This window comes from Catharus ustulatus, chromosome 4, assembly GCF_009819885.2.
Source record: "Catharus ustulatus isolate bCatUst1 chromosome 4, bCatUst1.pri.v2, whole genome shotgun sequence".
Classification (NCBI taxonomy): domain Eukaryota; kingdom Metazoa; phylum Chordata; class Aves; order Passeriformes; family Turdidae; genus Catharus; species Catharus ustulatus.
Window position 1 is genome coordinate 60,516,315 of NC_046224.1, and position 18,683 is coordinate 60,534,997.

Here is an 18,683-nt window from a genome sequence, read left to right on the forward strand (position 1 = left end):
ACATTTCCTTGATCAACTGCCAGCTTAAAAAGAAATGCAGATTGGAGGAGATGAGTCCCACTGGCAAATTTCAGCTGGAGAAACGACTTCTGTAAACTCATCTTCCAGCATAATATCAAAAAAATTAATCAAGCCAGGCTTCCAAGCAATTTCATCCATCTTAAGATAGGTGGAATGAATAACCCCCTGGAAATGCCTCTTTCAATGTGTTAGTGAGCATAACTTGTAGATACAGGACTTTTAGATGGCTAAATTGACTGAGTTTAATCCTGCTCTTTATCGCCAGTAAAGATTTGTATAATTAGATCTTCCAGGTACTGGATATTTTTCTCTTTGTACAGTCCTCTACTATCTGAAATCTCCTTGCCATGAAGAATTTACAGACTGAGCTCAAATTGCCTTTTAATGTTCTTTTTGCCTTGAGCTTCTTAAACTCCTTAGTCTGACAAACTTTCCACAAGTCAGATAAGCTCTGCAGCTCTCCCTGAATGCTTTCCCATCTGTCACTGGGATTTTTCCTGCTGCAGGCTCTAGGGAAGGTGGTGTTTCCCTCTAGCAATCTCACATGACTTGTGAGACAACAGTTCCCTACTTCTACTTGGCATCTCCTCTCTGAGTACCCCAGAATTCTGTTTGCTTGTTTAGCCATCACACCAGCAGCCTCTGAGAAAGATAAAGCCAGACAATCCCCTAGCTCCTTTTTACTATTTTTAAAAAAAAACATTCCAGACCATGCTTGCACTTATTTAACTAGAATAAAGGGAAAAAAATTAACTGAGGTAGCTGTTGCCCTCACAGGTGAAATTTATTAGTGTAATGAACACTGGAGAATCAGAATGGGAAGATGGGGATTATTCCTCACCATCCTAATGCTTAACAAGGTGTTTTTTTCCCTATTGTCTCACTTGTCTCTAGCTCCTTCAAAACCTGCCCCTTGCATCCAAATGGTTGTTGGACTAGTTTGGGTATTTCTACTTTTGCTTTATATATAGCCATATAAAGACAGGAAGAGCCAACCTGAGGCTGAATCAACCTTAATTTTTTTTAATAACATCTTAATTAGGTAGTATTTTTAACACACCCACAAAAATGCATCCCTATTTTTGTCTTCTTTTTGTTGTTCATGCAAACACTGGGGCTCTTTTTAGGGTTTTAATGGATGCCTATTTTTGCTATGGTCTGAGAGGTTTCAGTGATTATTTGAAAAAAAAAAAAAGAGTCAACTCTCAGTCTATCATGTAATTTTCTTCAAAATGTCTTAAAATGCAAATTGTGCAGGTGTTCTTTTGGCTGCTGTTTAGAGAAGTTTGGGAGGTTTTTGGTGAGTGAAAGGTTGATCTCTGGCTGCCTTCCAGTCACAGTTTCTTCAGAAGGATTTTGGTGAAGCTGTGCTGGGGATGAGCAGGTAACAAGTGCTGGGTTCTGCAGCTCCCTGTGACTCACCACTTTCCAAAGGCTGTGAATGCAACAGAAAATTACCAAATTACTTTGCCTCCTCCTCTGCGTGAATGACTAAAATCTGTATCACTAATCAACACAGAATATAGCTAATGACTGTTTAATTAATTTCCTGTAATTCCTGATGAAGCCTGCTGCAGTTCCTTGTCCATGTGACAGCCGTGATTTCCAGCCTGTGTGCTCAGCAGAACTCTGCTCATCAATACACACAATTCTGTAACTAGGACGCCTCCTTTGTGCATAAACTCCTCCCTGATGTACCACAGCACCAGCTCTTCGGGAAGGAAAATTGTGGGTGGAGCTTGTTCCCTTCAGATTTGAGCCCCATGGTCATTTTTCTGTGCCAACACCTTCCCATCACTGCCTTTAACAGCCACTGTCAATAGTTCTGTCTCCCCAGCCATTCCAGCTCTGAGATTCTGTGGAACCTACACAGAAACACCAGGAAACAGATAACTCTATTGGGAAGTGAAGTGAGGTAGATAGTTTCAACACAGAACCACCTTTTGCATGTTTTTTTAACCTTCCTGTATATTCTGATGGGTGCCAAGTTCCAACCAATTATCCCTCTGCTGCTGCTCTGTGCAGGCTACATTGTGTTGTGCTGATTAAACTCATTTCCAAGTTGTTTGGAGCAATGTGCCTCTCTTGTTCTGTTTTGGGATCATGATGTAGGACTCACATTAGCAGTGTTTCTGACCGTGTTCCAGTGCCATGTCATATTCCTGCCATTTCATGTCTTCAGCTGGTTTTATCTCCTCAGCATTACAAATCTCTGAGAGGCTTTCTATGGGGATTTCAAACTCCCCTCATAGGTATGGTTTCTTTTTTTTTTTCCTGCAGTGAATTGTAGGTGTCTGTGCATATTTATTTATGACAGTGTTGATCATGTAACTTCCCCAAAACCTTTCAAGTTCCTGAAAATTGTTTGCTGATTGACATCAGCATTCTCTCATGTATCAATGAAGAGTATAATGACAGATTTCAATGCTTCTTGATCTGTTTTGCTTTTGAGATTTAAACAGCCAAGACATAGCTGATATCTTGCTAATAATGAAAATCTGTGTCTAATTTCTGGTTCTTTTCTTTAAAGTTCTTTTCTTGAACTGTTCAGTGAAACATCATTATAAACCCAAGGTCATACAGACATGTTTTAGCATTTCTCTAATGAAATGACTACTGTGGTTGTTTTCATCATGATCTCATCAGGGGATAGGGACAATAAAAGTAATGATGTGGCAGATTCCTGACCTCAGCTCTCGCTGAAAATAATTGTCTGACTTTGTTACCATTTACAGTCCTGCCTTCAGCATTATCACAGAAGTTTCTAACGATTTCATTAATGTCTGGTATCCCATAATAAGCCATCATTTCTCACAGAAATTTCAGCTTACTTAAAAGATCTTCTGCTACCCCACAGAAGGATTATTTATGACATTTGGCTTTTTGTTTAATAATAACCAAGAACAAGAAACAGGTCAGCACAGGATCTTCAGCTCCATTACCTGCTTGTTGCTCCTTGAGTTTAGGGAGTCGTTTTTCAACATCCAAAATATACACTGGGAGTTCATTTTCCAAGGTGAAAGCGATGGCATCTTATTTCAGAGACTCTTATTTTGTTTCTTCTTCTTCCTTCTCACTTCTGTTAAAAGCACCAAGTGTACATAGATTGCTGTTCTGCAGGTATTTCAAATAGTTCTCTGTCCTTGTCCTGTCTATATATATATTTTTATTTTTTATTTTTGAAAAGTACTTTCTTTCAGTTCACAACAATGAATTGCACTAGATCTCCTACTTAGAAATCCTGTTGCCACTTTGCATAAAGTAAGGATTTTCTGTTAGATCATTAACTCCAGTTCCTCATCACCTTCCCTTTTTTATTCTTTCTACCCCTAGAAATACCTTTGGCTGATGCTACAGGTTCTCTTCATACTTATTTTATTTTTCTGTGCATATTTAAAATGTGTAAAACATTACTCAATTACTACTGAGCATCTGGCACCTAAGAGGGGTAGGACTTCTGTAACTACCAAAATATTTATGGAGTCTTTTAAAGTTTATTGGTTTCTATTGTGGCAGAGGAGATGGAATTGGTTGATACAGTTTGGGATGTCAAATTTCTTCCTGGGTGATGCTATAATGTTGTGACATTATGCAGTGAAATTGTGGGCTTAATTGGAGTGTTCTGATTTCATATAAATTTTATGCTGCTGTCTGCTACTTCAGTAGTGTCATTCCATATCTGTATCATGGAATGAGGTAATGAGCTCACTGCAAAAAATTCTGTCCTGAATAGATGAGAAAATTTAAATATGGAAGATGATCAGATCTGATTTCCAGTAATTTTACTAGATTTCGTTTCTCAGCACTAAGAATTCATTCAGCAGTGGTACTCAGATAACCTTTTAACCACTTGCTTTTGGCCTAATTACTATTTCCTCATTTGCTCATCATATTTAAATTAAACTGCTTCAACTGTACAGTCCCTTTAAAAGAAAGATTTTCTTGAAGCTGATGAATGCAACAGACCCAACTCAATGAAAAGGCTGAGAAAGAGCTGAAATAGGGAATATCCATCAGCCCACACACCCTGAATCTGAAGTTAAGAATGTAGAGAAATCAGTGTGGGGTCTATAATTTATGGAGCCAGAGGAAAATCAGAATATGGCATGAAATGAACAATGTGGGCTATGTATGTATCAACAAAAGATGCAGTCTGTGCATATCAATGTACACAGAGATTTAGATTGAACTGGACAAAATCCTTGCATATTGGCTTAACTTCACATGCTAAGAGTGAATTTCTAAACACAAGGAAGAAAGGAAGCAGGCACTCAGTAACTTGAATTATTTAAATGCAAATGATAGAACCAAAATCTCCCACTTTTTTGCATGTTGTATCAAGGCAAGCAAACAAGACTCAGAACGCTGCAGATTTTGAAGTGCTTGGTTCCAAGCCTGCTGTGTGTTGGGTTCCTCCCCTGATGTGCTGGTTTGGGCTGGGGTAGAGCTAATTTCTATTTTTACAGTTACGGAGTTCCCAGCAAGCAAGGTAAGAATATTTAGAAGAAAATACATTCAGCAGTATATGTCATTCCAATCCAATGTATTCCAAAGGCTTTGGAGGCCCATGGATAATGGTAGATGTTGGCTCACACACCTATCTTTATAACCAAACAGATTTTCTAGGTGATGCCAATTACCAGACAGTTATTTACTAAAAACCCAATATGAATATTCAGTTTTATTTATTTTTTTTTTTAAAAACCCAAACATCTATTGGTGCTCTGATTTGCCATATTTATCTAACATAAAATCTAGTCAGAGGCTCTAAATAAAAACTGTGCTTGGCCCTGTGAAGCAAAATTTTGCGTCTTTAAAACAGCTTCATCCTATTCCTGGTCAGTGAAATAATTCTGCAAATGTAAAGTTGAGATCTTACTTACTTGTACAAGTCACTGAAGGAAGGACTGCAGTGATAGTCTACATCCTGTTCCAAAATTTGATTTCAAAGCAAATTCTTTCACAGGGTCTCTTTAGCCCCCAGCAAAATATTTATGTGGGTTTTGTACATTGCTGTGGACATGCTGCTGGCTCCTAAACTCTGCCAGTGTTTTTACAGGCTTTGTTCTCTCTGGTGCTTTGGTCCTCATCTGATTAGGTGTCAAGTAGCAGGTGAATAGCAGCAGGCTAGAAACCATTCTATTTGTTGTCCAAAAGACAAAGTGCCCCAGAGGAATTCACAGCAAAGGCAGATTCCAGCCTTTAATAATAAGGGAAAGTAAAATAGACGTGTCTTTGCCTAATCCATTGTGGCTGTGTAAAGGGAATAACACAGGCTAGCCCTGCTGGGCTGCTCCCTTTCCTGATTGTAGGCAAGCAGCAGGTTTCTGACACGGAGTCACAGAGCACCTGTGTGATCAGACAGTGCCTCTGCCTGCTGCTGTGCACAAAGGCAGGCAACACAGAAGCAAATGTTGGACTTAAAGACAGTGTTTATTCCCTGTGATTTGCATCCTTGATGGAGGTGAGGAGGAGTTTAACATCAGGCTGAGGGATCAGGTCTCCCTCTCACATCTAGAACAAAACACAACCACGGAGGACCTGCAGGAACCCTGCCAGCTCCTTCTTAATGTGATCTTCCTCTTAAACCTGGCCATTTCCATTACTATTAATTAACAACATTCCCACAGCTGTGAGACCCAATTGTTTGAGCAGTCAGGATTTCGATTCCCCAACTGGCAAGACTTCATTTTTATCGCCGCCCTGGCTCTTACTCTGCAGAGCAGTAGAAATAATTTGCCTGCTGCTGGTTGCAGTTCCATCTCCAGCTGTAAAAGCTTGCTCAGGTAAGCAGAGTGCAGGTTGTCCCCCGGCCAGGCAGTGGAAGGGCCAGGCTGGTGAGCTGCAGGAGCCAGCAGGAGGGAAGCCAAGCGGTGCGAGCCCTGTCGGGCTGTGACGGCGCTGGGCTTGCAGGAGGTGCATCCACCCTGACCTTCAGCCCACACAGGCCTTGGGCAGCCCTCAGATGGTTTTCATACTGAAGAAGAAATCAGCATTAGTTGGGCTGCAAAATCCACACAGTACAGGACGAAGCAATGTTAGTCCAAAAGGGGTTGGATGCTCCTGAGATTCATGATTTTCCTTCCTATCCTGGCACCACACTGCAGGAGCAGCCAGCTGCTTGCCTAATGGATTCCAGACCTCTTTACTTATAATAATATTATGGCTATACATGGTTCTCTTTGTCTCAAGTAAACAACAAAGTGAGCCACTGTGACATAATGTTTAAACATCACAGGGATGGGTTCTACCCACTCTATACCATTATTTGCTTGATTTATCCCTCTGACATACCCAATTCATTGCCAATTCATAGCACTTAAACTAGGGCAAGGAAAGAAATGCTGAAATAAAAACCAGTTACTTCTCTTTATTTAACCCAGGAAAATCCAAAAACCACTTTACAAACTATGGGTTAATCCTGACATCCTTCTTGGACAGCCTTGGGACAGTTTCTTACACTATCAATTCTCTACAGTACTCAAGAGATTTGCAAGAATCACTTTCCTATTATCATTCTGGAATGGGCATATTTTTAGCTGTACTCAGATGAATGTAGTACAGGAAGTTAACAACTTCAACAACATCTGTCATCACAAAAACTTAAAAACATTTTCCAAACCAGTTTGCAACAGTATTCAAGTTTTTTATGCCTAAGGGGTATAATATCAATACCCATCAGCTTTAAAAGATCTATTCTGCATTTTCAAAATGCTCCACTGTGCACAGGAACCATTCTTCTGGTATGATATCACCTGTGTGTGCATGTATCTATCTATCTATCTGTATGTTATATATTTATACACACACATAGTGTGTTTGTAAGGTGCTAAAGAAAAATGCTTGTTTTCCCTACAGACAGAAAAAGCTGGGATAAGTTTAGGACATGTTAAAATGGCAACATAAACTGAGAAGTTGATTTTTTTTAGACTGGAAACCTGGTGTGTTACCAAAGCAGGTGTCTTAATCTAGAATAATGGAAATTCAGGTAGAAAATTTAAAACCAGTCTTTTAATAGACTCACTAATTTTAAAAATGGGGATGGAAATGATAAATCCAGCAAGTGTTCACTTCTTCACTCATAGTATGGTTACATTTTGAGAAGACAGAACTGAGGTCATTCATCAAATATAGACTGCAGCAGAAAATCAGACTCTGAAACTAAGCTTAATTTCTGTAGGGCAAAATTACCATATTTTCATCTATATAACCTGCAGATTATCTAACAGAGAAATAAATAGCCAGGCAACCCACTCCCCACTGTTTTAGCAATTGCTGTAGTACACAAATCTGTCATTTTCTGAGGGAGCTGTTTACTCAAAATCCTCTTTTGCATGCTAAACATCTTGCCTGTGATCACCAGTGCTTACTGCTATTTTTTCTGTATCCAACTTGCACTGAATCATCTGTGCTCTTGGTTCACGGGCTCTCAGCTCCAAAAGTTGCAGGTTACAAGAATGAAAATATGGAAGCTTGTGTAGTGTTTTACATACTGAAATACAGGGGATGAATAGGGTTTGGATAAGAAGCATCTACTTATTTCTTCCACTGAGCAAGGAAAGGACTAGGGGGAGAAAAAGGAACAATTCTATTGGAGCTGAGGGGAGCACAAACAGCTCACTGGGGAAGAAAGGAATGTTACTGGAGGGACTTATCAATGCTCATCTCCTGCCAACACAGGACAAGGAGCATCTGGGATGTGCTCACCTGATCCTAACGTACATTGCCCGCTTAACGCTTTGGAAAAAGAAACAGAACAACAGGAGTCAGTCATGAGAGGTGACCAGGAATCAAGGCTTCAATGGTTTCAATTTATAATGTTAGAGCAAACTAATAGGATATAAAGTTGCAGATGCTGTCATTTTTGTACATGTACACACACATATCAAGCCAGGATACCATTACTGTTCTACAAGTGCAGTTCTTAGCACACATGGCGATTTTAACTGGAGACTGGGAAATCAATGCGCCAAAAGGCTGGAAGAATTGAGGAAGAGGAAAGAGGAAGTGAAAAGAAGAGTGCTCACAACAAAGCAGAAGCAATTCTCTCTCTTCAGTAGCAGCCTCAGACTGTTCTGTTTGAGCAAGCACTGCTGGAACGGTCCTTCAGTCTGATCTGCACTGGATACATCCAGTACTGGCTCCAGAGCCAAGCAACCTCCTCTGTCACTGAATTAACCATCATTTCCTTCTCTATTGCAACAAATCTTCAGCTCTATTTGCTCTAGATCTACACTCAAAATTAAGGGGCAAATGATGAAATCAAAGGACCATCGCTGCTATCATCCCACCTGCAGCACAGCAATACCCAAAGGTTTCAGAGTGACATCAGTGCTGAGGCTTCATGTGCTCCACAGCTCCAGGAACTGCTGTCATCTTTTTCACCCTGCTCATTCTTAGATCACTTTATTTTGCCAAAACTCAACACTCAGCCTTCTGGAACTCTTCTAAAATACACTGTGACTCGATACTCTCTCTGCATCCTTCTAAATCCTAATGCTTGCATGCCAAGAAAAAAGTCCCTGCCTTTCTTGACACCTTTTTCAGAGAAACGTTTTACTCAGCTCTCTGCCTTTGCTTTCATTTTCTTTGTCAAAGCAGTCCAAAATAATTCTATGTCATTCTCTCCCACGGCTATCTGTGTTTAATTTTTTTTCTATTTATGCTGCAAGTTCTGCTTGCTCCCATAGATCTGTCTCCCTTTTGGTCTGAGGGGTTTTTTTTGGAGGTTTTGTCTTGGTTTCATAGCATTTAACCTTACAGTAGCCTACTTGTGTCACTCCCTCAAATGAGATCAAAGCAAAGCTTTTTTGGCTGTGCATATAAAAAACTAACCTGGTTTTTATGTTGTTTCTATATCTTATGCCACAAATAGAGAGGATTTGTGACATCTCATGTTGAAGCTATTCCAAAGTCGCTATTTATACAGTCTTTTAAAAACAGATACACATAGCAATTAGTCTTTGAGACTAGATTAAAACTACTTTTATAATGGTTGATGCAGATTTGTAGTTTATTTGCATGACACAGTAGTAAAACTGTTCAGCACTGAAAGATGGCAGCACCTGTTTCTCCAAGGAAAGGATTAAAAGATGACTTAATATATTCCAGAGTAAGACATCACTCCTAAGCAGTAATTCAATAAGACAGGTCATGATATAAATAATTATGTGCTAGAAATGTTCAGCCTGAATTCACAGGTGCTTCCAAACACAGGTGATCACACTCCAAACCAGCAAAAGAATACATCTCAGTATGGCTTAGCTTACTTACCAGGCAGATGAACTCTGAAAAGACACCAGGGGTGGGCTTAAAGCATCTCCTTTTAAAGTGTGTACTGTCTGTGATGTTCGAGGCTGGGGCTGGGTTTGAGGCTGTGTCTCTGGCTGAGGCTGTGTCTGCCTTGGGTCCTGAGCAGGGGTAATCCATCGGCTCTGTCCCTGTGTCATCCACTTTCCCTGGATTCCCCAGCGGGCCAGGTAAAATTTGCAAATATCATAGTTCATTGAAGAGTAATATAAAAGGTCCAGGATCAGTAAGATCACCACAAAAAAGCCATAGATCCACACTCCTAACAGGGCACTGTAGTTGCTGTGAAAGGAAGAAAAGGGACAATAAAAAAGTTATCTCTCAGTAGTGGTCACTGTGTTAGTTCATCAAGGTTGTTTGATTCATTAGTTATATATAGGTGGCTGACACAAAATACTGTTCTAAGGCACATGTCTTTAAAAATGTGCTATTTTTTTCAATAGGAATACTCTTATAGGCAAGATTTTTAGAAACTAAGGCCACCTCTCTTACAAAAATCTTTGTCCTTCTCATCTGTGCATAGGCTTTCCAGAGAGACTGCTAAAGACCTTTTAATATGGCTGGTAATAAATTTTAGGAAGGAAGAACATTGGCAAAATCATGCTAGATTTCCCTTCTCACAGGAAGGAAAATATGTACTGCTCTGAGATGCATAGGTTGGTGTAGTTATAAAGTGTATATATAGATAAAGGCCATAGAAATTTTATGGTGCAGAAAGCTGTAAAGATGTGACAGATGACTAAAGATATTAAAAGAAAGGGGGGGAAAAACAGGAGGAAAAAGTGTAAGGGGTCAAAAATTTGGAGATCAAAAAGGGGAAGAAGTGCTAATGCCCTGCTGGAGATGAAGAATTATTAAAAGAAAAATGACTGTCAGGTGTAAATGCAGTTTGGACTGGAAACTCTGTGAGTGGGGAGGATGAGATCAGAACTGAGATGGAAAGAAATGTATAAAACTGAGATTGTTAGGTAGAAAGCAAATAAAAGGCTGACCCAGACCCATGAGCTAATGTGGAAGTACATGTACTGGAGACTGTAAAACCGAGAGGAAGATGAAGGGATGTTAGTAAAAAATGTCATGAGGAAGGCTGTCTCAGAAAAATTGTATCAAAGTCATAGGTGGGCAAACCACATCTGCATGGAGCTGAACTCAAAACTGAACACACACTCAACCATGCTCTCCTTTCACAGACAGTCAGAGAAACTTGGAGAAAATCATATTTTATCATGACATTGATCCAAATGGAAGTGCTGCAAGAAGGAAAAAAGGATGAGAAGACATATTATACATGCAAGCCAGAAGGATATTCCAGTATTTTAAAAACATGTCCCCCAGCCTTTCTGGATCAAAAGATTTCAAGTCTATGCTTTGAACTTTCATTTCTATTTAAACTATTGTATGACTCTTCCGTTTTATACTTTTAAAAAATCAGGATTTGAAACAAGAAATCAGACTTTTACTTTCTGTGTTGCTGCCTGTCAGCACTTCAAGAGACTGATTCTTCCCTTCAGGGAATGATTTTTCCACTACTACACAGCTATAATACCCTTAGATTAAATTCCCATTTCAGGAGGTCCCATTTCAAATAACTAAAAATATAATAAGTAAAAATATAATACAATAAGTAAAAAGAGGAAAATGCAAGCTGTTAATGGCTCCCTTCCTGTATAACTTTAGGACTACACAATTCTAGAATTAAAATAAAATTTAAAGAAAAAAAAAAGAAATCTGAAAGTTTCCAAGAAGGATTGGAATTAGGCAAAATTTCATGTCTAAAACCCTTAAATCCAGAGGTTTTGCCTCTGCTAAAGACTTACACATGCAAGCCTAACTGCACACAACAGAGGGTAGACCTTAGTAATGCACTAAAATCTGTAGTTCCTTGGAAGTAGAAGAGGATCTGATTAATGCAGGCTTCTCAGCAGTGCTGTTCTTGACTTCCAGTAGATTTAGTCCTATTGGGGGTAAATTCTTCTATTTTCTGTTAACGTAAATAAAAGGCAAGTAAAGGCTGGAAGAATCAGGAAGAAATGCATTGGGACAAATCCCATTCTTACTCATCATTAATGCCAGTAAGATCCAATTTGCATACAGGTAAGCTGTAGCTGACCCACACTAAGAAAACATTTGTTTTGACAACAATGTGAGAGGCAAAAGCATTCCTTCTAGTAAACTCAAAAGAACTTGTTTGTATTTTAGGTATTTAATTCCATCCACCAAAATTTTGATTAGTGAAAATTTGAGCTATTTTGAGTGTTCCAATTTTAAGTAGCACTTCATTAATCATGTATAAGTTATTCATCTGCTCCTCCTAAAAAACATCTGTTACTCACAAGTAAAAAATATGAAAAGCTGCTTTATATTAATTAACAGACAATGGGACAACAGCATTATCAAAAATAGAAAGTAGTATGTTTAGTATGCAGAAGGATATTCCATACATTGATATCTTCTGTTTCTCCAACTGTTAAGGTGGTAGAAAATGTTACTTTTTCTGAAGGCTACTAATTAAAATTAAAGCTTCCCTGCAAATCAAGATGATGTCCTCATTAGAAAACAAACAATCTTATTTACACAGAATAACAGTAAGGCTTGAAACACAGAAGAGAACTTGGAATCCAAAAAACTTCTAGGACTTGGTCTCATTTCACTGACCTGAATGATTTAATTGTCAAAGTTTATTCTTGCAATCTGGTTTTCCTGATCTTTTGGGCAGAAGTTCAATTTTCACTAAAACTAAAGTGTGAACAGATTCCAAATTAGTTGAGACTTAAATGGCAGGGTTTGTTCCATTACAGGGTGTATCAAGTTGCATCCATCTCATTAATTCACTTTTTGAGACAGATAAGCTGGTTATAACCAGCCTGTATCTTTTTAGTAAATTTTCTTGGGTTTTACGTGCAGCACATGAACAAAAAAAACCACTTTTTGGGAATTCAGGTTTAAAAAAACCCCCAACAAATCTAAATAATTGGGGGCTGAATTCTACAGCTGCAGAGTTTAAATGTGGGCAGATGGTCACAGAAATGGTTCCTTCCAGCTTAAAAGGGAGCAGTAACAGGAAGGGTTGCCCCTGGGAAATGCAAGGTTACATCCTTGGTACTGAGGAAACCAGCGCAGTTTTTGCATCTATGCTTTAAATGAGATTCTTGTTCCCCCTTATTTTTCTTTTATAATTATCTCCAGGCCTTGGTCCAGTCCTGAGGAATCTGTTACTGCTGTACCTGAGAGATCTTCCCTGCCAAATTACATATTTGTGCAACAGCTGGTAGTGGGATTGATGATTTTTTTTTCTTTATTGTAAAGACAACTCTCTGAGTGCTACTCAAGCAAATACCATTTCTACAGGGGACATTCAACACCTGGAGAGAGATGGTGCTATTCTGTTCTCACACTGCTTTGGGTGCCAGTGTTGGAATGAGGTGTGCAAAAACCATTCCACTCTGAGAAACTGGACTAAGAGATGAGGAAAAACACAGATACACTACAGTCTGCCAGAACATTGCTCCAGGATCAGATTAAGGACCCCTATCACAGCAGTACTACTGAAAATCCACCAAAACATGCACAACAGGAAACCTGACTATGCAAACTAGACAAACTAGATTCAAGTGAATGCTATTTTTAAGACTAATTAAACAATTTCTTAGTTCTAAGGGAAAATATTTTGGATTTCAAAGTTTTCCCTGTCTGTTAGACATCATTTATAGCTCGACATTTAATACTAAATGACTTATTCATATTCAAAAACATTATAGACTAATTAATCTGCATGGTTGCAAAGATACAATACTCCCATATTTTGCTCTTATAAAAACATAAATATTGTGTTACAATAATGGAAAAATGTAAATAAATGTGGCTATAGTTGCACTGTGGGACTGGTGAGCTGTGCCATATCAAAGAAGTCACAAGTCACTTCATTAACTTTTTCCCTCAACTGTATTATAAAACAAAAAATTTGTTTTAGTGATCACAAGAATGGCTAAGGGGAAAAATAAACCAAATAATAATATTGAAATAAACCAAGCAATAATATTGAATCACTCTTCCCTGAAAACTATAATCAATTTTTTTTCAGTTCATTGCTATTCCCATATCTTAAATTATTCTCCCCTGCCACAGTACAATAGGTTTCATCAGATTTTTTTTTCCAGTGATGTGTGAAATGAGATCTAAACGAAGACCTGACTTTGTCACTGTAAACTGAAGCCTGGATGCATTAGAATCCAAATTATCCTCTATGATGAAGTCAGAGTATTAAGTAAGAAGCTTTTTGCAATGTTTTTAATGTAGGCACGTAGGGTTCACTTCTTTCTGCTCCTTCTAAAAATACCAGGAAGTTTCCTACCAGAGTCACTGAGCTCAGGGTGAGGAGATCTCTCTCCTGTCTGTCTCACTCCATGGGTGAGTTTTACGTAGGAAGCAGCATCTCTTCATTTTCCTGCTCCTGACAGATTTATCAGAAGAGATGTTTGAGGAACAAGGCAATACCAGTTCCACTCCTGCATTTCTCCACACTACAACTCCAGAGGCTTTTGACTGTATCCAGTGTGATGTCACATACCTTTTGCAAAAGGTCACACACAGCTGATGTCCCTAGGAAATCCTGGACTGGATGGTAAATAGTCTGCAGGTGGCTCTCAACCACAAATCTTACCAACAAAAACTACACAGGTACCTCTTTCTCCATCACAACTGAATAAGGTGACTTTAAAAAATAGTTCTACATGAAAATTAATATAATACCTCTTGCTCTAAATATTTTTATCAAAATCAATGCTGTAGCTCACAGAACACCACACTCCTCTATTTTCACAAGCTGCTCACATACACAACAGCCTTGTGATATGAAAACCCTGGATTCATTTCTTGGGGTGTGCACACATGTGCAGATGTGAGCAGCAAACAATGCTGGAGGCAAAGAAATGCTCTGTGTCCCAGGGCATCTTTTGCAATCAGCCTGGAGCTGTTCCTCTGCCTTGGAAAGGGGCTGGGTGCCCTCTGCACTCCAGGATACTGGTGAAAGGAAGGGCAGAAGAGCCTTACCTGAGATAGCTCTGGCCATGACTAGCCAGAGCAGCTGCTGAGACACTGGGCAAAGCCTGAAGGATTGGCTGTGTGCTTGTCTGAACCACCTTTGATGGCAACACCCCAGCCTCTGTGAGACAGGGTGGTCAGCAGTGCTGCTGCACAGTTTACAGAACAGCAGGGCAAGAATTAAAACCAAATTGATGTGGGCAGGACAAAGACCTGGAAAAGTGTGGGGGCAGCAGCCTCACGAGCCCATTTCTGAGGCTCATTACCACTGCAAGTGTGCAGCAGATTCTGGCTCTGTCTGTGACTGCCTGTGAGCCCTTCTGGTTCTGAGAGCCCTGTGAGGACCTCTCTGACACCCAGGGCTGCTGAGGGAGCAGCCCCAGCACACAAAGTGGCAGCACACCCTGTTTTTTCAGCATGTGAACAGTACATATAGGGTGGGAGCACTGGGGCTAGAAACTCTACCAGGCTGCCTGGAACTATTGGTGTTGCCAGATTTGGGGAGCCCCAGGTGAAAGTTGCTGGATTGTCCAGGCTGCAAAAAAAGTGGAGAAAGTGGATGGTGTTTAATGGGCTTGGTGCTGCAGTGCTCTGTGTGATCTGTTCTCATGATCCCAGATGCTCTGCAAAGTCAAGGCAAGGAAATTTCACCTGGAGGATGTAAGTGCACATAAAGTAACACAACAGTATAGATCCACATTGATTTAAATATGTTTTATATGGGCAGAGTTGATTTGTGTCTGTCCTTTGCAGGTGATTGACACTTTAGCAACCAGTAAATTTAGAGAATGCAACTTCTACATCTATGCAGGACTGAAATTTCTCTGGGCAGGTCTGTGTGAGGAGTGGCTGCTAAGGAAGGCATTGAGCTCAGCACAGCTGCACACAGTGAGTTAGACCAGCCAGCATCAGTATTCCAGCACCATCATCTCCTAACAGCCCTGCACCTGCTCCCACAGGGATGGACACAACGCACCAATCCTTGAATACAACACTTCCTTCCCCTGGAGGGGCTGAATACCAAAATAAAATGGCAGAGAGAGCAGATTGATCAGAATTTGATCTTGGGGGTTACACCAAGGGAAATCACAGCAGATTAGTGTGGCCAGAATGTCAATACTAAATAGGAGACTGACCACAAGGGAAGATTTTGTTCCTGTAAATAGGTATTCAGTAACAAAGATCGACTTGCTACTTCCTACTTCTTTATGAATAAAAAACTTACTGACATTTATTTTGGGGGACAGCCCTCAGCAGAACATGGAAGTATCCCAGGTAACAGGCAAGGAGAGCACACAATGTTGGTATAAAAGCAAATACATTCTGTTCCCTGAGGCCAGTGATTTGTTACAAGAGATTAAGAGATTCAAAAACATCAGGGGTTCCAAATAGGGCATTTGGGTTGATATGGAAAATGTCAGCTCACTCCCCCTCTCTCACCTATGAACAGCTTCGGGGTTTATTTTTACTGATGCACTTTTAAACACAGTTTGGATCAAATTGGGGTCAGGGAAAAAAAGACTTTTCTAACTTTTAGAAGTAACTTTTTATTTGTCACATTTATATGCAACTTTTACTCTCCTTGCAATATTTACAGCCCACGTCAAAGCAAAGAAAGCAAAGCTGAAATATTCTCTTAGGAGCTCTGCAACAACAAGAAACCTTTTAGTAGTGGTTTTCTGTAGATGCAATTATTCTGATTGCTTGCATCATTAAGTGCACCTCAGACTCTGTTATTAGACCAGGAACAGTTTGTTGAAGAGTACTTTAAAACTCATTTACTTACTTGTGCATATATCCATCTGCAGTCCCTGTTAAGTTCATCTGCATAACAGTCTGAAATTCTGTCTCATTGCAGCAATATTTAAACACTGTGTTGTTATGGTGACAGCAGAAGATGTATGATTTGTTGTCAGAAAGACGGGGGCAGTGAAAACCAAAGTGGTAGCGACCTTTGTAGTCCGTGTACGGCTCGCAGACCCGAAAATGCGCGGACAGCACTGCAGAACAAAAACAACATTGGCTTTGTCAGTCACTCCTGTCAGCTGCACTTACCAACTCTCATTTTTCAAAGCTAAACAGTCATTAGGTGATTTCTGAAAAACATCAGTAGTTCAGAACTTTCGATATTTTAACATTTAGTACTTGAAAGTAACAATGTTCTGTTGTATTTTGAATTTTGTTGCTTTTATGTTTCCAATTACCATTGTTTGTTCTAAGGGAAGAGAAGAAATGACCTCCACATTAAGAGGCACAAAAGTATTTAGGCAAATGTTTTCATGCTGCTGTTTTAAATGTAGGGATACCCATAACACGCAACAGTGTTCATGTTTGATTCTCCTGGGACAAGTTAATAGAAACAAAATGTCTATGTAGAAACTGCAATAAAAGTTTGATGGCACTTGGCTGACTGTTGACTGTTCCTGATTTCTTTTCTTCTTCTCTAAAGGTCAATCTTTGATGAGGAATATTCAATCAGAAACAGTCACTATCAACTGTATAACAAATCCAAACAACTCTGAATTTGCAAATAGACAGAACTAATAAAATACAGGTGTTCCTGGGAGCTCTTACATTTCTGTAAAGTGTTTATTACAGCCCTGAGAATATTTTTTTTCTTTTTTACAGTCATGTGTCACACTGATTTCACATCACTTTTACTGGGGGGGAAAAAAGAAGCTGTCCATAGATATCCTTTTTATCATCTTAGTTTCTCTGAGCTTTTCAGTTGTGCAGAGGGGCAGGCTAGAGATCCCTTCCCAAATGGGTGTAAGCAACCATACACCGCTTCCTGAAAGTCTTTTAAGAGTCCACATTTGGTTCCACATTCACAGTTTGTATTATGATAGGCATTACAGCATCATTTAAGAGCACATGTACCCCACAGACACCCCAAAGGGCTTAAGCTCTGAGGAAAGTGAAATGTGGAAGCAGAGTCTGGATCTTAGCAGTGAAATGCTTTTCCTTTGGAGAACTGAGGCTCAGCAATGCTGTGAGCAGCTGCACTTCATAAGGTTGCACCAATTAATAAACGATAGATTCACTTTGGACTGACAGAATGAACCCTTGTAATTTGGTGCCTAAGTTTTCTGTCAGTTTACCAGTACAAGAGGTTTGACATAATGACTTGCATGGATTTAGCTGAACTGCACTGCACCCCTCTGCACAGAGCCCCTCCTGATCTGCAACTGCATCTGTGCACCTTATCTGTCTAATCCTCATTTTTTAAACTTTGCTTAAAAAAAACATGCCTATTCCTAATACTTGTTTGTATTTTATAAAATACATTAATTTCAAGACAAATTTTAAAGATTGTGACCATGGAGATCACTTCTTTATTCGTGTGTAAGGAGAGGGAGCCTAGAACAAAAACCAGAGTACTAAACTGACAACAAGGTAATCCTGTACTGCAGTCTGAGTCAAGAAAGCCCACTCTAAATATTTATGTATGCACACACATATCTGGCACCATTACTTGCACAAAAGAAGAAATCATTTTTGTAGATTAATCCAGTCAGGAACTGAAAGTGCTGGAAGAAAGTTATTTCTAAAGAAATACAGATATTGAGAAAATTAATTCCCTTGCCATACCTGAGGAAAAAAACATGTTCCAAATGTGAGGATGCTATATCATCAGTAAAAAAACTTTCTTTAGACTTAGGTTTTCAACATCCTCTGTAACTCTTGTAACAAGTCTGCATGTTCAAATTCTGTCACAAAATCCACACAGCATGTAACTGCATGGAAATGAGTTTGTTTGAGCAAGTATTTTGCCAAGCCCCTCCTCAATTAACACAGCAATAATAAAAGTGTGCCAGGATAGAATATGATGTGAAAAACCTCAATGTTTGTAACTGGAAGGGAGCTCTGGAGGTCATCCCATGCAAATCCTGTGCTCAGGCAGGTCCACCTGTTGCCCAGAACTGTGTCCAAATGGCCTCTGAGTATCTCCAAGGATGGAGACCCCACATCCTCCACAAGCATCCTGTGGCAGTGCTCAGTTCCCCTCACAGTGAAAAAGAATTTATTGCTGTTTGGAGGGAGCCTCCTGGGTTGCAGTTTGTGCCCATGGCCTCTGGTCCTGTCACTACCACTCAGAGGTTAAGGCTGCTCACCTCTGCCAAGTGTTTTGTTTAATTGCACAGGTGGAAGTGCCCCCTGAACCCTCCAAGGCTCCTTTGCTCTTTTTTAAAAAGAAAACATTCCCCAACCTTTTCTGAGAATGAAAACTGAGGAAAGCACCATTACAGGAGGAAGGGAGAATTAAGGTAACATCAGGTGCTAGGAGGAGGGACATCTGCAATAAAACAGTC

At 39.7% G+C, this 18,683-nt stretch overlaps 1 protein-coding gene across 6 annotated transcripts in view; it reads right to left on the bottom strand.

Moving 5' to 3' along the window:
* The window catches only part of SHISAL1 (shisa like 1), a 72,782-nt gene that overhangs the window by 11,898 nt on the left and 42,201 nt on the right, over nucleotides 1-18,683 (bottom strand). For 3 of the 6 annotated variants that reach the window (XM_033057964.1, XM_033057962.1, XM_033057960.1), the window contains exons 3-6: nucleotides 16,157-16,370; nucleotides 9,295-9,612; nucleotides 4,905-5,998; nucleotides 2,964-3,100 (exon numbers count right to left, since the gene is read on the bottom strand). In XM_033057964.1, coding sequence (XP_032913855.1) covers nucleotides 5,983-5,998; nucleotides 9,295-9,612; nucleotides 16,157-16,370 — 548 coding nt within the window. In that variant the 3' untranslated portion in view covers nucleotides 2,964-3,100; nucleotides 4,905-5,982. The remainder of the gene's footprint in view (nucleotides 1-2,963; nucleotides 3,101-4,904; nucleotides 5,999-9,294; nucleotides 9,613-16,156; nucleotides 16,371-18,683) is intronic. The other 3 variants (XM_033057961.1, XM_033057966.1, XM_033057965.1) reach the window with 3 other exon arrangements.